Source organism: Sceloporus occidentalis, unplaced genomic scaffold, assembly GCF_023333645.1.
Source record: "Sceloporus occidentalis isolate IW3139 unplaced genomic scaffold, rSceOcc1.0.p SCAF_2, whole genome shotgun sequence".
Lineage (NCBI taxonomy): Eukaryota > Metazoa > Chordata > Lepidosauria > Squamata > Phrynosomatidae > Sceloporus > Sceloporus occidentalis.
In genome coordinates this window covers 66,265,371-66,292,952 of record NW_028316982.1, presented here as the reverse complement: position 1 = coordinate 66,292,952, position 27,582 = coordinate 66,265,371, and the positions used below count along the sequence as shown (strand labels likewise).

General features: G+C 38.8%; 1 protein-coding gene across 1 annotated transcript in view; it reads left to right on the top strand.

Annotated features, from left to right (window-relative positions):
• SORCS1 (sortilin related VPS10 domain containing receptor 1) overlaps window positions 1–27,582 on the top strand; it is a 539,126-nt gene that overhangs the window by 431,868 nt on the left and 79,676 nt on the right. The window contains exons 10-16 of the mRNA XM_089508330.1: window positions 942–1,088; window positions 8,637–8,739; window positions 9,197–9,273; window positions 18,945–19,036; window positions 20,993–21,100; window positions 23,909–24,026; window positions 24,925–25,055. Of these exons, the coding sequence (XP_089364456.1) occupies window positions 942–1,088; window positions 8,637–8,739; window positions 9,197–9,273; window positions 18,945–19,036; window positions 20,993–21,100; window positions 23,909–24,026; window positions 24,925–25,055 (776 nt within the window). The remainder of the gene's footprint in view (window positions 1–941; window positions 1,089–8,636; window positions 8,740–9,196; window positions 9,274–18,944; window positions 19,037–20,992; window positions 21,101–23,908; window positions 24,027–24,924; window positions 25,056–27,582) is intronic.

Genomic DNA, 27,582 nt, shown 5'->3' with positions numbered 1-27,582 from the left:
ATGTCATATTGAGGATGGAGCAAGCTTGTTTTCTACTGCTCCAGAGATCAGGACACAGAGTAATGCATTCAAGCTTCAGGAAAAGAGATTCTACCTCAATATTAGGAAGAACTTCCAGTTTGCAATGGTTGTTCGACAGTGAAACACACTCCCTCAGAGAGTGGTGGAGTCTCCTTCCTTGGAGGTTTTTAAACAGAGGCTAGATGCATTCTTGCATGGCAGGGTGTTGGACTAAATGGCCCTTCTATTCTAGGAATGTCTTCACTTGCTTTCCTTTGTACTCCAGTTGCAACTGTAAGAACTTACCTGGACGTTGTGTTCTTCATCTAAGTACCTTTTACCTGATCCACATCCTAAAGTGATAAAGTTGATTGGTTGTTGAAACAGGTCCTTTTGTTTAGTAGCACACTCTCCATGGGGAAGCACCATCCTATTTGTTCTTCTACTGATGACTAGTGAAAACAAGTTTTAATACTTGATGATTCAATTTATTGTTATTATCCTTACTTTTGTTTTCATGTTTTTCCAATAAATGCATTGTTTTTGTTTTGTCTTCCACACTTCCTCAAACAATCTATTTCTCTGTGAGCAAAGGAGTAATCCAAAAATATTCTAAATAAATAAAACTTTTCTTTTTATGTGTAAGGACCAGTCTGTAAAGGTAATATCCTAGAAATTTTATTGTATTAAAGTTTTCTCCTCATTGCTTTCTCTGCTGAAGCCCTTTCCTACAGTCTCTGAACTTTGAATCCATGATGGTGTTTTGTATTGGTCTTCACCAACCCAAGGAAAATATGAGAAAGTTCAATCCATATTTCACTATAGAATCTGCTCTATGTGCAAACTGTAGACTGTGTCCTGAAGTTGAGTTTGATAAATAGCAATGCAGACACAATCTCTGTCAAATGTATCTGTTTTTCAGTCATGTCAATTTTTCCTAGGTAGCAGGCATAAAGGGAATGTTCTTGGCTAACAAGAAGATTGACAACCAAGTGAAAACTTTCATCACCTACAATAAAGGGAGAGACTGGCATTTGCTGCAGGCCCCTGACACAGATCTGAGAGGAAACCCAGTTCATTGCCTTCTGGTAAGTAGTGTTTGTGGGAACAAGTGAAGGTGTGTGCTTTTTCCAATGAGACAATGACTTCCCTATTGAAAATAAATCTATCCTTCATAGAGCATTGTTCATATGGTACAGAACTTCATTTGAAATTTCCCCTAATGCATCCATATTTTAGAAACATTTACTGGACTCTGTGCCATTATAAGTCAAAACACTAGGTGAGGATAGTGAGCTATTTATGGAAGCAAAGGAAAGACAAATGGCCTAATGTGATGTACAATAATCTTAGGGTTATACTGCCAGTGGACAAAAAGAATACTAGGTTGAATTGTTCAAACTATGCAAAATTTATGAAAAATTGTATACCATAACTTTGTTTCTTCCATTCCCATAATCCAGATTTCCTCAGAGAGAATTTGTAGGACCTATGCTTAAAATGGAAATAAATAACAGGAAATTTTTGAAAGATCGTTTGAAAATTTTATATCCATGTTCTTTCTCCATACACATGAACTAACATGTGAATACATCAATCTATCTTCCTGCATGCATAACCTTTATCACACACATTAACTTTTAAGATCTACAAGGGAAGGCTTTTTCTTCTTTCTCCCACCATCACAAGTGCACTGGTAAGGAGAGAGAAGATGACATTCTTGGTGTCTGCTCCTAAGTTCTGGAATTCTCTCCCCTAGGACACTTAGTCAGCCCCTGTCTTGCTTTCCACTAAAAGGCAAAATAAATAAATAAATAAACAAATAAATAAATAATTTAGGCAGACCTTTGGCTTTTAATTTATTGTGGCAGAAGGTCTTTTTAATGCAGTGTGTTCTACTTGTATCCTTTATACTATGTTTAAATTTATTTTTAAACTGTTTTTAATATTTCTTTATTTAACGTTTTAACATTTATATCAATTAGATTATAGACCCAGTTTCATTTAATTTGTGATAAATTGCCTTGGATCTCATACTAGGAAGAAGGCAAAAATATAAATACGACCAAGCATGCAAGCAAACATTTACTACTGTCTCTCTCCTGACAAACTCATTTGAAAACAGGCGCTAACAGAGTATTTTCTTAGGATGGCAGTCTCAGGCTACATATGCACTGCAGAAATAATCTGGTTTGACACCACTTCAACTGCCCTGGCTCCATGCTATGGAATTCTGAGAAGTGTTGTTTGTTGTGGCACCAGAGCTGAGCCAGGACCGTTAAAGTGATGTCAAACGGTTAAATGATTATGTAATTATACTCATGAATTGGAGAAAAGAAAATCATTGTATGAGGAATTCTAGAAGGTCTGAACATCTAAAACCTAAGGGAATGTATATCTTGAGGACAATAGAGATGAATGAGATGAAATGGATGTTAAAACTGATTTTTAATTTATGTATTTTATCAAATTGTTTATGTAATATCTATATTCCATATTTAAAATTCTAATAAGAATATACAAATAAATAAAGTGATGTCAAACTGGATTATTTATACAGTGTGGATGCAAACTCAGACAATGCTCTCCAAGATCTGGAACAGACCAGCGTGAAAAGCCGGCTTCTAGCCAGCTTGGTAACATGGCATATGCACAGCGCACATCCCCAAGATACCCAGAAGCCAGTTTCATGTCGCTGAACTGCCCACATGTGGGCCAGCTTCTATGCATTCCGGCAGCAAGGCATTTAGATGTCTCATGCAGTCAGAGTGCCATAAAACCACGGCAGTGCAGAAAAGCTGGCTTTTTGCTGGCACAAAAAGGAGCGACTCTTCTTTTTGGGCTGATAAAAAGGCAGATTGGGGCTACAGTGTACAATTGCCACAGCCCCAATCTAGCTTTCTCTGGGGTGGCTTCAAGCCAGCCCTTTGCGGTGGTCTGTTTCACCCCCCAAGTGTACCAAACACTTTTGGTCCAGGCTGGTTGCATCTACTGGTAACCAAAGCAAACATCCTAAGATTGCTTTTGTACAGTAGGCTGATTTTTAATGAAGGATATAAATAGTAGAATGCTTGAAATGGTCTTGATTATCAATGTAGACAGCAGCAGAAATAATACCATAACACCTTTCCTCCATGAATAAGATGAACTTATGATATTTTTGCCTAGCAAAACTTCTCTCCCACTGAGGTTTCTCCTGATCTTATATGTTACAGTCTAGCTGGTCTGCAAAACTTCAAGACACATCTTTCTTTACCCTATAGTATCAATAAGGATTTATCAGCTGTTTTGTGGTTTTCAAGGGTACTCAGGAAAGAAAGGATAGTTGAGATTCTTCTCATTACACCTTTTGCTCACCACACACCATTTAAAACCTATATTGGAGTGTGGAGTTCATTTAAAACCTATATTGGAATAGTCTATACTGCCCAGCTCTCCTGTGCTCTCTTTTCTGCATAGCAAGGGGGAAAAGAATAAGCGAAACTAAAGAGAAATTTGTCTGTCTTCCTGTTTCTGTTCCCCCTTCCTTGAACATACATACATATAATTATCATAACTTATGGGAATCTTAAATCATATGTGTAGGTTAAGGTGCTAATTCCTGCAGTCTTCAATGTGAAGGAAGATGGGTAAAACATGTCAAGAGAAGCTCGCTAGTTTGCACTGTAATAGCATAAGAATATTATAGAAGAATTGCATTAACATTTGTTCCATATTTTAATGATTTCTTGAGTGGTGGAGATATAAAATAAAAAATAGACCATATACAAGCAATCTAAATGTATTAAAAGTCACAGAGCAGAAATATAAACAAGAGAGAGAGAGATACTACAACAGATTGCAGAGTAGGGCAAATTATACCAATTTCCCGATGATTAAAACATGCCACAGGTATAAAGTTTGGATTACTTAATTTTTTAAGAGAACATGTTCCCTAGCTTGTCTTTCAGGACAGAGTATATAAATACACATAAACACCTTTTCCTCCTTTGCAAATGTGTATCAGCTCCATTGCTTCTTCCCATCCCCTGCTGGATTGTTACAGAAACTGTTACAGCATCACCCTTCCAAGGCTGTCAGTTGATGCCAGAGTGTTAGGTGTATTGCACTTGCCTCATGATGTGCCAATTCATTCATTTATACTCTCCTTTGTCTTTTGTCATATAAGCAAGACTGCACCTCCTAGCATTGCTCTCACACCCACCTTCTGAGAGCATGTGCCAGCATGATTTTCAGGGTTGCTATTTTTCATGGCATGTTGAAATGTTGGAGCACAGGAAGAACTGTATTACTCCCAGGGGCTCACCTTGGATTGGGCAGCAGGTGAACGGCATTTAACAATAAGCTTTCCAGCAATTTTGCAAGTATTCTTTAGCTGAATAAATAGCACAAGGAAATGTATCCTTGGCAGCCCTTTGCCATGTGGAATTGCCAAGATGGTGTTGATCTTTGAGGCCTTATGCTAGCCTTTTTCAAAACAGACACTGTTACAGCCCCAGGATGTGTGCGTAAAGAGAGGATGTCCTTGTTTTATTATTTGCTTTGACATCCCCACTTCTTCACAAATACTGTAACCATCCACTCAAATAGATGATAGAGTTGGTAGTTGGCTATTTCCAACTCCTTTGTGTAATGTAGTATTTAAGGATGATAACCCTATGTTTGGAAGAGAGCTAGTGTGGTGTAATGGTCTGAGTGTGACTATGGCTTTGGAGACAAGATCAGCCATGGAAACAAACTGGTTTCTGGATGGCCTTGGGCAAGCCACATTCAGTCTCAGAAGAGGTCAAAGACAAATCTCCTCTTAATAAACCTTGCCCCCCCCCCAAAAAAAAACACCCTGCAATAGGGTTGCCTTAGGTTCAACATAAGTCAGAAATGACTTGAAGGTACAAAACAATAATATGCCCTATGTTTGAGGAATTACCTCTGTGGGTCTTCAACTGTAAACACATTTTGATAAACAAAATCATAGAATCATAGAATTGGAAGAGACCGCAAGGGCCATCCAGTCCAACCCCCTGCCATCCAGGAAATCTAAATTAAAGCATCCCCGACAGATGGCCATCCAGCCTCTGTTTAAAGATCTCTAAGGAAGAAGACTCTACTACACTCCAAGGGAATTTGTTCCACTGTCAAACAGCCCTTACTGTCAGGACATTCTAATGTTGAGGTGGAATCTCTTTTCCTGTAGTTTGCATCCATTGCTCTGGGTTCTAGTCTCTGGAGCAGCAGAAACCAAGCTTGCTCCCTCCTCAATATGACATCCATTCAAGTATTTTAAACAGGGCTATCTTATCACTTTTTAACCATCTCTTCTCCAGGCTAAACATCCCCAGCTCCCTAAGTTGTTCCTCATAGGGCATGGTTTCCAGACCCTTCACCATTTTAGTCACCCTCCTTTGGACACACTCCAGTTTCTTAACATCCTTTTTAAATGGTGGTGCCCAGAAATGGACATAATATTCCAGGTGGGACTGATCAGAGCAGAATATAGTGGCACTGTTACTTCCCTTGATCTAGACACTATACTTCTATTGATGCTGCCTAAAATCGCATTGGCCTTGTTAGCTGCCGCATCGCACTGTTAACTCATGTTCAATTTGTGGTCTACTTGGACTCCCAGATTCCTTTCACACATTGTCTCGTTCAACCAAGTGTCACCCATCCTATATCTGTGCATTTTATTTTTCTGCCCTAAGTGCAGTACCGTACATTTCTCTGTGTTGAAATTCATTTTGTTAGCTTTGGCCCAGCTTTCTTATGTATTAAGGTCATTTTGAATTTTGATCCTGACCTCTGGGGTATTAACTGTTCCTCCTAATTTGGTGTAATCTGCAAATTTGTTCAGTATACTCCCAATTCTGTGATCCAAGTCATTGATAAAGATGATCAGTTTGTATCATTAGTCACAGAGAGGCAGTCACATCCAGGGGGTATATCCAGAGGACAGCCCAGTCTTCTACCAGCCATTTTTACCCTAAATGGCATCCTGGCAGCAATCTGTCTTTTTACTGGCCAGGGTTGATTGGCTATCTGTGTTCACACATTTGTCCAAAATACAGTAGTCAATGCTGTTGAAAAGGAAAGATAGTTCAGTATATAAGTAAGGAGGGAAGCAGCTAGTTTGGGCTAAGTATTCTGGAAGGCATGACACGAACACAAAATTACTCTGTTTACACAGTTCCATTGCCATCCTGTTCTTTCATTTGTTTGAGCAGGTAACCAACAGGTACCAAATAGGTTGGTATATATTCAACAGTGAAATATTGGAAGCCAAATGTAGGTGTGCTATGCCATACATGGCATCCCCTCCCAAGTTAAGCCTTCTGTGAGGCAGAGGATGTAGGAGTTTATCACATCGGGGGGGAGGAATGTGGAGTTTAAACAGTGATTAACTCTTGGAAATTGCACAGTTAACATTAAAACATGATTAAAATGAGATTAACAGAAGAGCCATTATCCCATAAATAACTAGGCAATAAAGAGCAAAAAGCCATTCATGGGAAAATCCCATTAATTATTTGCTGCTGTTTCTTGCCTGGCTATTCACAGGATAATGACACTTTAATCACATTTCATCTCAAAGTTGTGTGAAAACCATTAGCAGAATTGAGGGAATATCAAGATGAAACACCATTTATACATCCAATTGTCCCCTGTATCATAAACTCCGTAGTGTGGTTAATATCGCTATATAGATGTACCATCTTGTCCTCCCTCTTAGTACATTGCTGATAAAACCTGGTACTTGTACAGGGTTAAGCTAAGACTAAATGTCTCTTTCTGCTTCAAATCTATGTAATTTTTGAAGTAATGTCTGATGCTAGTCAGATGAAATGGTCTTTGCTTTTGTGCTAATACACAGCTGTCCTAAGTCACCAGTCATAAGTGAGTCTCTAAAACTTGTTGGAACTCATAAAACCCTCCAGATATTGTTAGACTTCAGTTCTGAGCAGCCCTTGCTAACATACGCAATAGTCAGGGACACGAGGAGCTGTGGTTCTTTGACATGTGGAGGGCTGCATGATGTATCCTTCTGCTTTAAATGGCTAAAAAGATTTTGTTTTAAGTTAATTTCAAAAGATTGGCAGGACATTGACAAAATATTGTGTGTAAATAAGGTGTGAATATGCAAAATGATAGAATTGAGGGGTAGAAAATAAAACAAAAGTTTCCTTAGATAGTTATACAACTAAAGTAAATCATTTTCCCGTAATATAGGGAATTAGACTTCACTTTTCCTTTCTATTTTTAGGGGAAATTTCATGCTGTGATGAAGGAAACTTACAAATAAAGAATTTAATTTAAGATAAAACAAAAGAAATCATTATCTGAAAAGTAGAAGAGTTGAGTAATGGGAAGTAATATGTGTGTTACTTGTTATTTTAGATATGTATAGAGGAGTTATATTACGTCAATTTGAGTCATGTTTTATCAATGCGGTATGTGATAGTCCTATGTATATATGTATGTTTGTCTATATGAAAAGCAAAAACAATAAAAAAAGCCTTCAACTTCAAAATATTGTTGTTTTCTATGAAACATCTAAATGACACAGTTGATACTCCCCCCACACACCTTGCTGCACATATACACTCATCCCTCCACATTTGCGGCTTTGACTTTTGCGGATTTGATTATTCACGGATTTCATTAATATGTTCTCTCTAGGAATATCTAGGTCTTCCAGCGCTACTCAATGGTCAACTTTAACTAAAAGTCACAGTGAAGGACCTAGAGATACCTGGAGAGAACACTCCACTAGGCATTTGTGGCTCCTCATGCACAATTCTGTGGTCAATGTCTGGCAGATGTTGACCACAGAGCTGCACTAAAAGACCTAGAGATTTTTAGAGTGGTGTTATCTCAGGTAAAAGCATAGTGCTTGAGTTATTTGCAGTTTTTCCACATTCATGGTGGTCCTGTGCCCCTAACCTAGCAAATGTGTAGGGATGAGTGTACATTGACAGACAATAGCTTAAGGTCATTCATTCATTCATTCATTCATTCATTCAATTTATATCCCATCTTTCGCCTGGGATGGGGCCTAGAGCAGCTCATGAAATTTTAAGATAAAGGTTTATCTTAAATTGTTCATACAAAAGGTAAAAATAAATAATAATTCTCTTTAAAGGCACATGGTTAAAATAGTTTAAAATATATTTAAATCAATTAAAACTATACAAGATAAAAATGGAGCACAACATTTTTTTTTACACACCATACCACCATATACTATGTTACATGTACTTAAGAAGATAGTATATTAGAAAATGGTGACTTAAGTTCCATTGACTTCAGCTGGGCTAAAGGAGGGATGTTCCCCATATCCTGAATCCATTGTCAAGACCGGAAGAACTACCAGGGTGGGCCACATCATTTCAGGAGCTCCAGGCATGTTGTTGTTGCTACTGCTGCTATTCCAATTATACCTCACCTTTTTTCAATACTGGGTTTCATGATTTATGACAAAGCAATGCATGAAGGTGAAAGTCTTCCCTGTTTCTTGCCATAGGATCTGAATCAACTTCCTCTGAATTGTGAAATTCTGTCCTTAACCATTTAATTTGTTAGAGAATGATAGACCCATTAACTCAAGAAGGTATAAAATGTCTCTTCCTTTTGTTTCCAAGCCATATTGTTCCCTACATCTCCACCTGAAGGTTTCAGAGAATCCATACACTTCAGGCAACATTGCTAGTCGGGATACAGCCCCTGGCATCATTGTGGCCTCTGGTAAGAAATGTTCAATTCTCTCTATATATAGATGTTTATAATTATGCATCACTTAAAAAAAACTGACCATAAAAACTCAAGCTGATGTGTTTCAGTGGACAGGAGACTGAATTGCCAACTAGGACATTCCTGATTGAAATATTCAGAGTAAAGGGTTTGAGACAAGCTTCTGTCACCCTTTATCTCCATGTTGGCACTGACAACAATACTAATGTTCCATAGCATCATTGTTGCAAGTTAAAGTGTATATGAAGGTCTGATGTTTGAAATTCCTGTATACATAATTATTATTACTCATATAAAAGATTAAAGCAGCCAACCATAAGACATTTAAAAAATTATGTAAAGCCAAATTATTGCAGAAAGCACTCCTGTCTTTTTGAGTCACTGTCCCCCCCCCTTTTTTTTTTTTTTTTTTTTTTTAGTGTCATTGCATCTAACAGTGTTTTCCTTACAGGTAATATTGGAACAGAGTTGTCAGAACAAGATATCAGCATGTTTGTTTCATCTGATGCTGGCAACACTTGGAGACAAGTAAGTACCAAAGGCAAACAGTGGGGGAAATATAATATGAACTGGTTTTTTTTCCCCTGATGCCATTAGTATTTATATTACTCCAGATAAAGAGGGGATACTTCAGCGTGGGATAGGGTTGTTCGTTAGCCCACAATCTCATTTTGGGCCTATTCTGAGGATTCACACAATGCATCATTGATGTGTGAGTGACAATAATAGACCCCCCCCATATATGCCCCTTCACCCCATGAACTCATCTGGTTTGTCTATGTTGTAATTAAATCCATTGGGGTTGTCACACACACATTTTTTTGCTTTGCTGCATCCCGTACTTGCGTTGGGGAATTTATAAGCAGCCATGAAGATGCACATTCTCCACACTAAGTCAGTACCTCCCTGCTTCTTTTTACATTTTTTTTAAGTCCTGGAGCATAGCTTCATTTTGTTTTCTACCTGCTTTGGAGGTGTGCATCATATAAACACCCCACCTTCAAAGCAGTTGTGCCAGGGCCCAAGGTGTGGGCAGCCTGGATTCCAAGGAGGCTGCAAGGGCCAGGGCCATGGATGGCAAGCTTTAGAGAGTCTAATGGGCCAGAGGCAGATGGTGAGCCAGGAAACAGGCCAGGTATAAATACAGCAAGACCAAGGTCCAGGAGTCTAATGGGGCAAAGGCAAGAGGCAGAGTAAAGGAGTAGACTGGGTCTAAACACAGCAAGACAGAGTTTCATGAGTCCAAGGGGTCAGTGGCAGAGACAAGAAGCAGACCAAATCTGAACACTGCAAGGTTAACAAGGCAAAATGCAAACAGAGTCACTACAGGCAGCACAGAAGACTGTGTTGCTGTGGCAAGGGTTGAGAGGCCAGTGCAACCCTTAAATGGCTCCACACTCAGCTGCTTCAGATGCCCTGCATGAGTGAACTGGCTGTGCCAGTTGGCTAGCCCTGGTCTTTCCAGGATTCTAGCAGCTTGGTCCTGGTCCTGTAAAGACCTGGAAGCACTGGCAACAGGACTCCAGCAGCCAGAAATTCCATCCTGCAATGACTTACAAAAGCAGACCCTTACAGGCTGGAAGCTGCTTTGTTGTGCCTGTCTGTTTCAGCCCTAAGGCCATAAGTTGGGGATTTGTTTAAAACAGGTTTATGAGGGCCTTCATCTGACACTGTGAGAATGTGATTTGCCTGAGGTCACCTAGTGGGTTTCCATGGCCCAACATGGATTCAAAGCCTAGTCTCTAGTGTTTTAGTCCAACATTCAAAGGATTACCACATGCTGGTTTTTCTTCATAACATACTCCCCCCATATTGTACCACAAACCATCATTAGAGATGAGGAGGACAGTTTTCCCAGACTTTTATTTCCTCATGGGGAATTGAAACATCCATCATTCCATAGCAATTAGGGAAATACTAGAGTGCTTTTGGGTTGCACAACTCACTCTATAACCCATTCGGGCTGATGTGACATGCTGCAGACTAATTTCATATTTCACTCCAGACTGTGGACTTCGGTTAAGCAACATGCCCAAAACTAATACAAATGTTACCATTTCTAGTTGAATAGCAGGAGAGAGGACCTTACATGTAGGACTGGATACATTAACTGTATCCTGGTTTATATTCTCTTTGTAATAGCAATGTGTGAATATATAGTGTGAACCCTTTTGAACACTAGACCTTTGAACAAGTGACTGGCTGAAGAGTTTTTGATTCTAGAATTGATACAAATTGTTCTCTCTTTTTTAACTGTATAACTCTGGTAGTTTCTATTATAGCTGATTTTTCTGTTATTTAAGGAAGTTATTACTCACCTTCACAGTACCCATTAGAGTCCACCATTACATTTTAGTTGATTTAGTTCTATCACATGAGGGATGATTAAGATTCCTATTTAGTTAAAATTCTCAAATGGCCAAAATAAAGTTAAGCGTGAATAATACTAATAACAACACCACCAAGAAGAAGAGGAGGAGGAGGAGGAGGAGGAGGAGGAGGAGGAGGAGGAGGATTAAGGTGAGGGACCAACAACAATTAACAAACAATGACATCAGTTAAATGAATATTGTTAAGAACATTGTAGCCTAAAGGAGACATACTGTATACAATCATGTATAAGTCTAGAAATTTTAGTCAAATAAATTGACCCATAAAACTTGGTTGACTTATCCATGGGTCAATGTAAGTACTGTACTTTAACTCTTAGTAAAAAGAGAACTATCCCCTGGTAAAAGGCAAGAGTGTAATCTGTCCTGGAAGCACTGATCCACCTCTGCTCTCTCATCCATCCAGCTTTTAGGGTGAGCACAAGAGTTATAGCTGCTGGGATTTTGCAAGTTCCTTGGCATTGTTTCCCTTTGATTCATCATTTAGATCTTTTTTTGCATGCCCTTGTGTTTTATCCTTCACTTATCCATGGGTCATATAAAAATCCACAATTTTGGCCCCAAAACCTGTCCTGAACATACTGTATAAACAAGGTTGACTTTTAGTCAAGTATATACAGTAGATTCTCTGTAAACCCACTGTATGTGTTTAACTCAAAACATGCACAGATAGCACTTGTTCTGAATCACTTTTGGTATACATTTAAAATATCTAGTCTCTTGATATGCTTATATAATCTCAGACCATCTCATTTATCCATTATCATGATATTTATATATTTATTTTATTTATATCCTGCCTTTCTCCTCAGAGGGGACCCAAGACGGCTCACAAATAAAATTCTAAAAACATATTACAATAAACAGTTAAAATCTCATCTAAAATAATATAAAATTACAAACATTAAAACCACACTAAAACCATATTTTTATGATTGAGCTAGTTCATTTAAATGTGAGCTCACACACACATCTATATACCTACACATATATGGGGGGAGGGAGTAGAGAGAATGAAACCATGAAAATTAGAAACATTTTTTTCTTATGTTTGGTCATGTGTGCCAACAAAGAACAACAAACAGGTAAATTTTAGCAAGTAAATTAACATGCCAGCTATCTCTAAATAATAAAAGTAATGAGATCAGTAATGAGTAATGAGATTTCTACTGCAGTGTAGTGTCTCTGTGTGTAGGGGAGTATTGCAAGCATTCAAGTGAGAAACTTTTTTCTCATTGTCCATGATCATGACCACTTGCCCTTCAAAAAGGCACTTCTTGGACACCTTTTAGAACTCTGTGGCGGGATACATACCGCCATATAGTACGTATTGTATACGTACTAGGGTTAGGAAGGGGCGGTGCTTCCGCACCCCCCTAACCCTAGTACGTATGCAATACGTACAAGATGGCGGCGCCCCTTCCACATGGGCGCCGCCATCTTTACGTACTGGACGCATAGCGTCCAGACGTGTCGCGGCGCCTTTGATGTTGCGAGTCCGCGCCAGGCGCCTCGCGACGTCATAGAGGCGCCGCAAGAAGAAGCTCCGAAATGGAGCTTCTTTTTTGCTCCGCGCGGGAGCCGCGCAGTTTGACTGCTGCAGCTCCCGCGCGGAGCAAACGGCGGCGGCGGGGAAGCGCCGCAAAGCGGCGGTTTGTATCCCGCCCGAGTTTCAGCTTATTGGACAACTTCCTCAAACTCCCAGCCAGCATAGTCATGGGTAATACCAGTCAAAGGACTGTAAGAGCTGTAGACCACAACAAGGAACTTTTCCAAACTGTGACATGAAGGCCTGAAGCAGATAGACAAAAAGTGTCAACTTTAGGCTGCATTCGGCATGGTGTGAAGATGACGCATGCCTCCAAACCAGGCAGGAGCCACATGGAGAGTGCTCCAGCCAAGAGAAGCCAGCAGAAAAAGGAGTGGCAAAAAGCCACTCCTGCCAGGAGGCAGGTTTGGGATTGTGGCAGTGGCCCGTTTCAGAGCAGGCCCATGTAGTCGCCATAGTCCCAGCACAATTGGGAGTTTCTCAGTCCCGGCATGATCCTTTTGGCCTGTCTGCTTTAGGCCTAAGTCTCAACTCCTGTGGGGTGAACCCAGGGATCTCCTGTTTCTTCCTTTTGGCATATATCATAAAAACATGATGCTCATAAGACCTGGAGTGAAATTATCTGTCAGCAACCATTTTCTATCAAGAGTTTAAGAACCAAGTCTCCATTTTCTAAATGCCAAAACTGAATTCCATATTTTCTAAAGGTCAGACCACATTTTGAATCTAGAGCATCCTTTTGTAATATGAAATGTTGTCTGACTGTTGTCTTAATCATAAATATATTCAGTTAAATCTTGTCATTATTTGCTATATTATTGTTTAAGATATATCAAATCCTTATACTATTGTCACATTTGGGTCATTTATAATAGTCTATTTCAGGTACTATGCAGTCTAACTGCTTAATGAAATACTTTCCTCTATTCTATTTAAATTCATTGCCATTCTGGTTCTCTTGTTGATCCTTGCTCCCATTCTTATTATTTTATGAGAACAGGAAAATGTCATTCATTATTTACATGCTATTACTCATGGTGAAATATCCTTATTAACTTGTAATGAAAGCTATACTAACCTCCCCTCCTGGTTATCAGAACCTTCAGAAAACATTGCATATTCCAGCTATATCCAAAGCTGCCAGTAAAAATTGCTGCAGATATAAAACAGCTTCTAAAATGCCACATAAAAATTAAAATATAAGAGTAACAGTGTAACACTGTGCATGTCTAATCATATGGAAGTCTTGTTGCATTTAGTAGGGCTTATTTTCAACAAAATGCTTAGAAATCCTGGGCACACCAAACTTGGGAGTAATCCTTACTGAATTCAGTGGAATGCTGTAATAGATCCATTCACTTGTCCTGCCATCAGAAATATCTCTCAACAAAGTATATGTAGAGTTTCAGCATCCTCTCACATCTTACATTCTTTATATACCTGTGTAAACACTGGGAAAACCATTGGCCAGTGTGAATTTCCATCCCGGAAGCAGGACATCTCCATGAACAATTACTTTGTAGAAGAGAATTTCTCTTTCTCTTTACATGGACATGAATGAGGCAAGGCCAGCCTCAAACTATGCCAGGCAAGTCCAGGGCTAATGTAATTGTTTGCTGAGTTAGTGAAGTTTAGTTAGCTAACAGTTTGCTTGCTCATTTCATTTGAAAACCAATTTGACTCTTTCTTGGTGTCTCTTGTGCTTCATTCTTTAATGAATGAAATTCTATTGCAAATTGGAATTGGCTCAACTTCCCTGCCTAGGGTAAGCTTCACTGATATGTTGGATATATTGACCTCATTTCAGAGGAGTTACAAAACCTTCTCTTGGAAAGGACTCTATCCTTCACTATAAGTGGGTAAGCCTAATGTCTCACATATCCAGGAAATAATAGTTATTAAAGCATGGGCTATGGTAGCACCATGTTCATGAAATGACTACAAAACTGAACAACACACCATTAAAAGCCCATTCCAATCAGTTTCTAAAGCTGCAGAAATAATCCAGTTTAACACCACTTTAACTGCCATGATTCAATGCAGCAGCATTCTGGGAATTGTAGTTTTGTGAGACATTTAGCCTTCCCTGTCAGAGAGCTCTGTTTCCACAACAAACTATGGCCCATTCCACACACGCCCCTAACCCTAGTAAGTCCTGGGTATGTACAAAATGGTGGCACCCGTTCTACACAGGCGCCACCATCTTGACGTCATGGATGCATAGCATCCGCACATCCCGTAACGCACCTATATTTCCCTGAATTCCATAGCATAGAATCATGACAGTTAAAGTATTGTCAAACTGAATTATTTCTGCAGTATGGATGCAGCCTAAAGGCCTGACAAAAGAATGTTTTGTCTTGCTGGTGGAAGGAAGGCTATAGAGGGAGACAATCTAGCCTTCCTTGGGAATTATTTCCAAAGTTTGGGAGCAGACCCCAAGGAGACCCTAGTCTGTCTTCTCATTCTTGATGGGAAAGGGTGTCTAAATACACAAAAACAGCATGTCAGAACAGTGAACTAACATGAGCTTCTACTTTGAAAAGTTGAAAATGTGTCAATCAGCTATGGGGTCTTGGTTCCATGTATGGTGGCACTGGCCAAAATTGAAAGAAAATATTAGAAACAAATTCATGTATTGATTGAAAAGATGTTGCAGATAAAATTTGAACCAAGACTGGAAATATATCTCCTGAATATGCATAACAAAATTCCATCTGAAATTGAAAAAAAATATTAGCATGTTTTGTTATACTTAATATCAGCAGCCAGAATGACAATAGCTCAACATTTGGGGGGGGGGGGGGGGGACAGGAAATCCCTGAGATAGATGACTGGCTACTAAAGCTTCAAGAAACTCAGGCTTTAAACTGAGTTCCGTGGGGAAGGGAGACAATATTAAGGAAGGCGAAAGGGCTAGAGAAAATAGTCAAACAGACATAGAGGAAACAAGAAAAAAAGTGCAAGGACCCAACAGTGGGAGGCAAAAAAACTTGCACAAGCAGCAAGTAAATGGGACCCGTGGTCTGCGATGTCTCTACACTAATGCACAGAGTATGGGAAATAAGGAAGATGAACTTGAACTCCTGTGTATAATTACAGCACTTTAGAAATAAAGTGTAATAATAATAATAATAATAATAATAATAATAGTAGTAGTAGTAGTAGTACAACAAAGCAAATATGATATAATAGGCATCACTGAGACCTGGTGGGATGAGTCTCATGATTGGAATGTGGAAATAGAGGGGTATAACCTTTTTAAGAGAAATAGGCCAAACAGGAAAGGAGGAGGAATAGCACTATATGTCAGAGATATTTACACCAGTGAAGAGATCCAGGACATCAATCATGGAAGCCAGGTGGAGAGCATCTGGATAAAAATTAAAGGGGAAGGAAACAACAAGGATGTTACGGTGGGAGTCTACTACAGACCCCCAAGTCAGACTGAGGAATTGGATGATATCTTTCTAGAACAGATGACCACACAGTCAGAAAAGAGAGATGTAGTAGTGATGGGCGACTTCAACTATCCTGATATTTGCTGGAAGTCAAACTCAGCAAAATCCTCAAGGTCTAGCAAATTCCTCACTTGCCTGGAAGACAATTTCATTGTCCAAAAGGTGGAAAAGGCAGCAAGGGGTCAGCTATTTTGGATCTGATCCTAACCAACAAGGATGACTTGGTTAATGGGGTGCAAGTGGTGGGATCCTTAGGTGGAAGTGACCATGTTCTCCTGGAGTTTGTTATACAATGGAAAGGAGAAGCCAGGCATAGTCAAACACACATTCTAGACTTTAGGAGAGTGGATTTCAGTAAACTTAGAGAAGTATTGAGGGTGATCCTGTGGTCAGAAAAACTAAAAGGGAAGGGAGTTCAGGACGGATGGGAGTTTTTCAAAAGAGAGATACTGAAGGCACAATTTCAAACAGTTCCATTGAGAAAGAAAAATCGGAGGTGTCTCAAGAAACCAGGATGGATGACTAAGGAACTTTCAACTGAGCTAAGTTTTAAACAGAACATGTATAAGAAATGGGAAAAGGGGGAAATCACGAAAAAGGAATTCAAAGAAATAGCAGGCATTTGTAGGGGTAAAGTCAGAAAAGCTAAAGCGCAGAATGAACTCAGGCTTGCTAGAGAGGTTAAAAAGAATAAAAAGGGATTTTTTGGATATGTCCGCAGCAAAAGGAAGGAGAAGGAAACAGTAGGGCCACTGTGTGGAGAAGATGGCAAAATGTTAACAGGGGACAGAGAAAAGGCAGACTTACTCAACACCTTCTTTGCTTCAGTCTTCTCAGAAAAGGAAAAGGGCGCTCAGCCTGAGGATAATGGAGCATAGGACAGAATAGGGGAATTTCAGCAGAGAATAAGTAAAGAGATAGTAGAGGAATACCTTGTTAATCTAAATGAATTTAAGTCTCCAGGACCAGATGAACTACATCTAAGGGTACTAAAAGAACTGGCAAATGCAATATCGGAGCCATTGGCAACTAGTAGTTAGGAATAAATGGAAATGTAACTTCCAATAACTAACATCACCAAAAGAAAATGAGTCACTGTTTTGAAAGAGTTGGCACTGTGATGAGTTCAAGACATCTGCAGAAGGATTAAAGAAATCCAGGTGGTAGGAACCCCATCCTCATCTTCTGCTTAACTTTTTAGACCATGTTCGTGAAATGAGCATGAAGTTAAAAACAGTCAAGATAAAAATAATTATTGTGTAAATCCATGATATTCATATTCATGCACAGTCCCTTAGAATTCACATAGATTTCAGCATGATGGATCTCCTAGAATAAAGTATTGGTGAACTAAACCTTTAAAACATTTGCTTATCAAGAAAAAAAAAGCTCATGATGAAAACAACTTTCAGTTCATGTTTCAAAACTAGAAATGATGATTTCCAAACAAATGTTTTCTTCTCAACATCCTTTGTTTGTTTCCTTGTCTGTAAATTAATTGCATATCCATTACACTGAGCACAAGCGTTTAATGAGCTTTGGCAATTGGGTAATAAGATGGATAACACAATGCATGGTTGTTGCACATCAGTAAATATGTTTTCAGTAAGTAGTTGGCATTTAATTAATATGCAATAACTATCCTCATAAAGTAGAATCAAGTACATACTTAAGTGGAATTAACAAAGCAAAGAGTAAGTGCTGGACTGATAGTTACTTTGTTTTTTGTACATAAAATGTTGAGGATCACTGCTTGTCTACTTGATTCTAAATATATATTTAAATGTGTTTATGGCTACTAATTAAAATTCCACCACAGCACAGGCAGTTTTCCAGATCATTCATCCCATTGTGCCTGGCTCTGTGGATTATTGAAAAACAGGCATTTAGAAGTTCTCAGCTCTGGTGAGTTGTGCAAAGCAGCCCCTAGAGTAGCAAGTTCCCTTCCAGTGGAGCATTTGCCATTTCTGGTAATCTATCATTAGAGTCAGCTACCTCACTTCAGCTCATGGATGGTCTGGCCCTTTTTTGTTTGGAAAACCAGAGACAAGCGTGATAATCAACTGAAGGGCTTGGCCACATTTTTAATACTTTCTGCAATTTAGTATTGTGAAAGTGCATCTTGGCTTATTTGGAATATAATTTGTGTTGCAAGGGAGATTTAGTCCTCTTGTATAACAAATTCTAAAAAGTATTTTTACCAGTTTGATTTCATAATTCAATGTGGACAAAGAAAGAGGTTTGCTTTCAGCTCCAAAATAAAGTGTAATTTGGATTTGAGTTGTTTTTTGCCTGCAGAATATCTCCTAATTGATAAACATTTCAAACATGATAAACTATGTGGATATGTTTGCCGTGTGAGCAGTGGGATACATTTTGGTCCAAGTGGGAAATCCACCTGATTGCAATGAAAGCTTGGTTTGGTTTGCTGGGTGGCAAGCTCCTCATCCCTATTGTATTCTAATATATTTGTTGCTGTTATGTGCCTTCAAATTATGTTCACCCTATCATGGGGGAGGGGGCTTCTTGGATACATTTATTCAGAGGTTTGAAGTGGCCTTTCTTTTAGGCTAAGAGACTGTTACTTGTCCAAGGTCACACAGTAGGTATCCATGGCTGATTGGAATTTGAAACCTGTATTTGAACACTGGTCTCCAGGACTTCTAGTCCAACATGCAAATCACTACAGTTATTTTAAATATACATTGCTTAAAAAAGAAACTGGTCACCATCTGGTCACAGAATTGTTTCCCCCACTGAGAAGAGTTAAATGTTTTGTCTTTTTATGTGTTTCTCCAGATCTTTGAAGAAGAGCACAGTGTTCTTTATCTGGATCAAGGTGGGGTTTTGGTTGCCATGAAACATACATCTCTGCCTATCAGACATCTCTGGTAATTACTGTGACTTCTCTGATCTCATTAGTCATAGAGTCCTTCATTATATATTACACGCCACTGGCAGCTAGACCATGACTAAATATTTTAACTAAGTGCTAGGATATGCCAATTAAGAAACTTACATGCTTGTTCTCTTGATCACACCAAAGCAATGATTGCAGTTTCACACATAAGATCTGCAACAAAAGAAACCCTTTACCATCAATATTTAATTTGGATTAGAATGAAATAGTTAGATGTCTTATTGAATTAAAAATGTAATAACAATTTGCATTCCATGTTTGATTCATTCTTAAATTGAAATAGGATTTCCATATACATTTTAGTTTCTAGAGGATGAACCCATCAGTCACTACCAGTCATGATAGCTATATATTACCTCTAGTGTGAAAGACAGAAAGCTTCTCAATATCAATTTCTGGGGAACAGCTTAAATGGAACTTTCCTATAGACTGGTCTGGCCACTATAAAACAGAATGGTACAACACATAGGCCCTTAATATAGGGATGGAAAGAATTTAAAAAATGAGAAATGGTCAAAAATATTTATTTAATTAATTACTATTGAGAAACCCTGACAAGAAGAATCTTAGAATGATGAAAGTCTTCAGAGTTTGGGACCTATTCTGTGCAAAATTGTTTTTTGTGCTGTAAATAACATTATCTGTAAAGGAAAGATAATTTTCTGTGTAGAAAATATTTCAATATAGAAATATTAATTCCTGTGCAGAAAAAAAAACCTCCGCTGTAATTTGGAATTTGTTCTGCATAAAATTTACACATGGTTGAACTGACATAGAAAACAGCATTTTCTGTGCAGGAATTACTGTATATACTCAACTATAAATTGAAATTGAAATAATTATGCCCCAAAATTCAGTCGTTTAGTAGCATGGCCAGCATGAAAACTTTTAAATCAATAGGAATATTTACCCCAGCTTTGGTGTCATAACAACAATCTATCATAAAGGTTCTGCTTGCCTCTTAACAAGGACCTTCCTATGTGTTTGCTGCCTACCTTGAAGGTTAAATTTCATTTCAGATTTAAAATAAATTAAATAAAGGAAGATCAAGTACATGACATGAAAGATACCAGAAAACGACCTAGTACTAACCCTCTGCACTGGAAGAAATAATTAGATACAGGACTTTTAAAAAGTATCAGTAAGAACAAATTGTGCAAATTCTACACAGAATTTTATGGAAATGCTCTGATAGCAAGTTGACTTTGAGAACAATGTGATTTCCCAAAATTTAAATTGGAACAGTCAACAGTTATTGCTAGTCACAAGGTAAAGGGATTAGCCAGTCCAGATGCCTATCTGGGGATCCTAGACCAATCCCAGCTCAATGGGTCCTTAATCATGTCTAAAAAGACCAACTGTTTCTCATGGAATTTCCTTGAAACTCTGTGGCAACATCTGGAAGACTGGACAGCTCCAAGTGCCCTTTACCTGCTATCACCATTGTGTCCACTCTTAAGGCCCTTGCCATGATCTGTGATGTCAGAATGAGGTGCCTGGCTACATGGGTGTAGCCAGGCACTCCATTTCCACTATTGTGGGCCATGACGTGGGCCTTCAGAGAGGACATGATGGTGGTGGCAGGTGAGGGGTGCACGGTGATGATGGGTCCAAGGCACAACAATGAGTGGATTATAAATATTCTCCTGTCACCATAATGGAGCACAATGTTTCTGTGGGATATTTAATTTGTGCCTTTGAGTCACAAGTATCAGCAGTGTTCACCTGGGGAAATCATGTCTTTTTCTCTCCACTGTTGGTGCTTAAATGTTTTAGGGACTTGCAAATCATACCTTTAATCATTCTGTCCTGAAACCTGTTTGTGAGAAGTCATTTCTTTATTATGTATCTCAGAGTTCTTATATCTGGACCATGATCATCTTCCAGAGAAGATGCCCCCCCATTGTTGTTGTTTTTTCTCTACCAGGTTAAGTTTTGATGAAGGAAGATCCTGGAGCAAGTACAGCTTCACATCTATCCCCCTTTTTGTTGATGGAGTCCTAGGAGAACCCGGAGAAGAGACCTTGATAATGACGTATGTAGAAAATGTTAATAATTTATATTTTTGCATAAATTGGATGGAAACCATTCCACATTTACTCTAGTACATAAAGTTTCACAGATGGCCTAAACACCCTAAAGACACCACTATCTGTCTGATCTTGGAAGCTGAGCAAAGTCAGCACTAGCTAGTACTTGGATGGGTGACTTCCAATGAATACCAGGTGCTGTAAGCTATATTTGAGAAGAAGGAACTGGCAAAGCCAGCCTTTACTATTCCTTGCTTAAGAAAACCTTATGAAATTAGTAGGGTTGCCATACATCAACAGGCAACTTGAAGGCACATACATAAAAACATAAATCTTAATAGTAAGATAATATTTCATATCACCTTAGAATATAGGAGAAAGACTTTTCACGGCTACATTTGATGTTGCTATAATCATTGTCATCATCCTGCCTTTTTCCAAATCCAGGTTAAGATTATTCCCAAATCCAGATCACATGCACTGATATTTGGCTTTTTAGCAAAGATTGTATATCTGAATATTAACTAAACTGGTATTTGTTACTATAATATTGACTATTCTTATTTGAAACTTACATTTATATCACTTTGTTTGATAAAGCACATTTAATATTTGATGATCAAATCTTCAATTTGTTCAAATTCATGAAGTTCTGTCTAAATTACCAACTTAATTAGTATCAGCACAAAAATGCACTTTAATTTCATATAAATAATAAATCTTTAATAGGTTTATTCAGTATATTAATCAAAACAGGCAAATGTTGAGTAATTGTTAGGATAAATTTTAACGGGGAAACATAGGATAAATTGCTTGCTTCCTGGGTTGCTTGATTTTTTTAATCTATTTAACTCTGGCAATAGTAACAAAGTTCCCCACCACCACCGGGGGAAAAAATGAAATACCTTTCTTCTAGTTTATTATATCATACATGACAAATTATTTTGTTACATTCATTTTAAAATACATAGTTGGAGAATTTGGTGAAAGAGTACTTACATATATTTATATTTCAACTAATTGGTTTAATCAATCCTAGTTACTAATCCAATTAGAAAATCTTTATTTGATTGGCAATCTTAGCTGGAAATGATTGATTTGTTTTATTTCAAAAGAATTCTTTAATACTATGAATATTCAATTGCCATTTGTCACAGGAATTATGAATCAGACCACTACATGTTTTTGGGAGATAATGAGTCAATGAGTTAGGAACATTGATTTAAATAATTTGAACCAAAATCTAACTATGTTTTTAATATAAATATGTCCAAACATCAATAGGTAAAATCTGACTAATGAAATCTAAACCACTGTTCTGGCACCACACATGTACTATTCCCAAGCAAGTTTCTAATCAGGCATTTTATGGACAAAATACCAGATCCTGATTGATCTTAGAAACTAAGCAGGATCAGCCCTAATTAGTACTTAGATTGCTAACAAATACCAGGTGCTGTAGGCTATATTTCAGAGGAGGAAACTGGCAAAACCACATCTGAATACTCTTTGCCTAAGAAAATTCTATGAAATTCATGGTGTTGCCATAAGTCAACAGATGACCTGAAGGCACATACACTCTCTCTCACATACACACATCACTAGGTATTAAAGGCCAGAGAATTCCCAGTGACATTGTCACACATTTTTGACTGGAGGGTTTTGACAGCAGAAGAATTTTTGCACTTCCCATGGAAATGTGAGAAAATGCATACGTTGTCTTGAGCATCTGTAAAACATACATGGTGTACCCAAAAAATAAAGCATAAATGAAATATGTGCATATTTTATAATGTTACTGACTAAAATGTGCATAATTGAAGAAAATACACAGAAAAATGATTTAGTGGAAAAGCTACATAAGATAGGTAAATTGGGGAGGAAGGCAGAAATTTCTAAAATGTGTAAAAGGAATTTCCATGAACTCCAGCACACACACACACACACACACACACACAACCAGCAGAGTCAAATTCCAAGAAAGGATATTAATGGCTGTATTCAGATCGGCGCTTTGCGCCAGCCTGGATACATGCTAGGGTTGCCTTGGGGCATCCTTTACAGACACCCCTCAACCCTAGCACATAACCGCAGCGTGGTAATGGTGGCACCCTGTCTACATGGGCGCCGCCATTATGATGTCATGGCTGCACTGCCTCCAAATGGAGCAGCGCAGGTATGATGCATGGGTGCTGCTGCAGGCGCTTGTGGCACCCTTTCAGCGGTGCCAGAAGGAGTTCCGAAACAGAGCTCCTTTAGCCTCTTGGATCACTGGCGCAGCCTTTACATGGCTGCGGCAGTGATACAAAAGAGAAAGGGGCCAAGCAGCCCCTTTCTCTCTTTCCCCACTGCTGTCGGGGTGTCCTTGGGGCATGAAGCCCCAAGGACACCCCTTTCCAGGCCACGGAGAAGCGGCTTTTAGCTGTTTCCCCAAGGCCTGGAAAAGCAGCAGACCGGGGCCTCTAGGGCTGTCGCTGTGGCCTCTGAGGCCCCGATCCGTCAGGGAAAGGGGTGGGTGCAGGCCCTCCCAAAGGGGCGGTCTGTATCCTGCCAATATTAAACATTGATAAGAACTTCCTGACAGAACTGTTCAACAATGGAGGAGTATGTCAATATGCAATAAACTCTCTTTTATTAGAAGCATTTAATCAGATTTTGAATGATCAAATTTTGCTTCAGCTCTGGATTTCAGCATTATCAGGAATTTGATCTATATGATTATTGGGGTCTCTTCCAACTGTGCAATTCTGTGATTCTGAGCAAAACACAGACTACTGAAATATCCTAAATTTACATTTAATTGTTTTGTGCAGTGTTTTTGGGCATTTCAGCCATCGCTCAGAGTGGCAGCTAGTGAAAGTTGACTACAAGTCCATTTTTGATCGACGGTGTGCTGAAGATGACTACCGACCATGGCAGCTTCATAGCCAGGTAAAATTGTTCTCAGAGGGGCGGGATACAAATAAATTTTATTATTATTATTTTTATTTATTATTATTATTATAAATATTTGAGATGTGGAGTTGTGTCAGCAACAGATTTCCTAATTACATATCTTGGATTGCATCCATATTTAGACATGCACAACTGAGGAAAAGAAATCAGGTATCTCATCCTTGCCTCCCATCACCAGCTCCTTTATCACTTAAAAATTTACAAGAGAATTGAGCAATCCTGTGAAATATGGTGAGTTGTGATGTGGAAGAGAAGGTGAAATACCTGAAAATGAGGCAGAATCTGTCTTCTGTTGATGTTAGGACTTTACTCACAGAAGGAATCTCTGCCTCATTTTCATAAAAGAAGCTACCAGACACATAGATCACATCTATGGGCTGCACAGCCTTGGTGGCATGGAATTGACAGGCCCTCTGCCATCCACTTCTTGGTGAACAAATACAGATGGGGTAGCAGTTGGAATCAGAGTGGAATCGCTCATGGAACGTTGACAGTAGAATAATTTATACTCTAATTTCTCTGGTAGCATGCACCAAACAATTATTCACTGGATTCTAAGTTGCTTGCTTATTGGACATTACTACACTGTCAAAGTACGACATCTCACCCCAAACTACATTTTGCATATTGGACAGGGAGAATAAATCCAGAATTTAAGAACGAATCTCACTTTGTGAATCAATTGTATATGTATATATTCCTTGCCCCATAGAGGTTTTTGTTTTCTTCAAAGTTAGATTCTTTGTATAGTTCAAGGAAAATGTGGCCCATTTTCTCTGAATATGATCCCCTTTGCTTTTTGCGACAACTGGAGCCCCAAGCACACTTCCTAACATTTCTGTAGCTATAAAATTGTTATTATAATACTATCTAGGGAGAAGCATGCATCATGGGAGCAAAAAGGATCTACAAGAAACGCAAGTCAGAAAAGAAATGCATGCAGGGAAAGTATGCTGGTGCCATGGCATCTGAACCATGTGTTTGTACAGAGGCAGACTTTGACTGGTAAGTAGAGCTTGAAAAATATTCTTAGATCAGCAGTTATACAGGTCTGGTTACAGGCATACAGAATCATTGCTTCTTCCCAGGAATTCTCCTACTCCTCCCCAGAAGAAAAAAAAAATCCCACATAACAATTATAAAGAACTCCTATTTCTCCCTTTAAACCAGAAGTGAGGAATTGGTATTCTAGATACAGTCCAGAATAGTAAGACAGAATGTGGTGTTAAACCCAAATCTATGGGGGGCAGCTGTTCCCCACTCGTATTCCACATTATTTGACACACATCCACATGTCTGCATTTGCAAATGACTGGAATTCTTCTTACAACAACCACAGTAGTTGAGAGGAGTGTAGCAGGAAAGCTTGTAGAAAGGGAATATCTTGATAAGAATTTCAGAGGATATCATTATGATAAGGAGAGGAAATTGAAGGAAAGGTATGGAAACATTAGGAACATATGTTTAAAGAAGAAACTGAATGGACAATTCAGGATCTTGAATTTCATAGCTTTTGGTATAGTGGTATTTATTTCTTTATTTAATGCTTTTACAATTTGTTATTCAGCCATAAAGACTTCCAGAGGTGCTTCTAGATAATTAAAAACAGTACAGTCTATGCCTTCAGGATTACAGTCCAAAATATTAATGCTTCTGCCAAAGACATTAGGGTCAGCATTAAAAATTATGTTATGATACCGTATATACTCATGTATAAGTCGACCTCATGTATATCATGGATTTTGATATGACCCGTGGATAAGTCAAGGGCATGTTACAAAAGATCTAAAGGGGGAAACAAAGCACCACTTCCCTCTCTACATCTCCCTCTTTGAACCTCTCTCAAGGGTCACAGTATCAGCATGGGGAAACAAGTCTGGGTACACACACACACACACACACCTCTTTGCATCAGCATTTCCAGGCTCATGGCTTGCAAAAAAAGGGGGCACCAGCCTTGCTTTCTCCCTGCCTTTAACCCCAGCATTTCCAAACTCATGGCTGGGGGGGGGGGGGGGGAGGACACCAACCTCTCTTTTTCCCTGCCTTTAGCTCCAACATTTCCAGGCCCATGGCTTGAAAAACGGGGTCCAAGCCTTGGCATACTCCCTCTCTCTGGGTCCCTTCCCTCAGCAGCTGCTTGTTAGCTGCGAGGGAAGGCTGCACACACACACACTCATGGAGAGAGGAGAGAGCTTGCCAGCGCCGGGACTGAAATAGGGAGCTGTTTACCTGACTACAGAGGAAGGTGGGCACTTTTTTAATGAACTTTATCAGCTGTAGTAACCTATTGCCCCGTCCATAAGTCAATTCTTGATGTTGGAGTCCATTTTGGGGCATAAATTTCTCGACTTATAGTCGAGTATATACGGTAATAAATGTCTCAGTCATTTCTGTGCTAAAAGGCAATGTTGTTTCAGTTGGAACAGACTAACAGAGTGTCTCCTGTAGAAATGCCATACAACTTTTGTTCTAATGTAGATTAAAAATTGTTCCATAACTATATTATTTATTGGATGAAGCATGTAATGTTCGCATCAATTACACCTGCACAGAAAGAGTTGTGCAAACACCTAAATGAATGTTACAGGATATACCATGTGTGAACATGATGTACCTATGTTTTGATTTCTTCTGTGAAATTATGTCTTTCTTTTACTCCATGTTACTGTGCACATGTTTCTGTTCATAAGGCATACTGTATTGATAGGTCTGTATGCAGCAAGCAAAGGCCTGTTACAGACTGCCCAAATAAAGCTGCTTCGGATCTCTTTGGAGGTATGCTGTTTAAACGATGCATGCATCCTAAGAACCCGGAAGCTGCACCAAAGCTGCACTCCAGTGCTTAGGAATGGAATGTGGCTTTGGCGCGACCTCCGGACTCTTAGGACCCATGCATCATTTAAATAGCATACCTCCAAAGAGACCCGAAGCAGCTTTATTTTGGCAGTCTGTAACAGGCCAAAGTGACTGAACATATGGGTATCTCAAAATTTGTTTTTTGTTTCATCAATATGCAAGAGCACATTTTTGCAACAGTAAAGCACTATATAAAACTGATAGTGATGCCATCATAGATACTCTTTCACCAAGACTGCTTTGGTATCATAATATTTTATCCTATTTGTTGCCTTCAAATCATTTATGAGTTATGGTGTTCCTAATGTCCTATCATGGGTTTTTGTTTGTTTGGTATTTCCAAAATTTGTTCAAAGGAGGTTAAAAATCAGATACTGGGAAGAGTGGGAGGCCAAAAAACCTGAAGCAGCTGATAATGACAGCTGAAGCAGTCTGTTTCCCTTTGTCCTGCATTTGATTTTCTACAAACCTCAAATTTCAAGGTTTTTTTTCCCTTCTCTGTGTATAAAGAAATTGTCAGACTCTGGCAAATTCTTGTAAAAATGAATTCAAGAAAATTCATATTAGTTTGACAAATCTAGTTGGTACAGTTATTCCTATCATGTACTATTTGCTTTCCAGATAGCTCTTAAGGATGAGAAACCTATCAAAAAAATGGAGATGGCCATCTTAA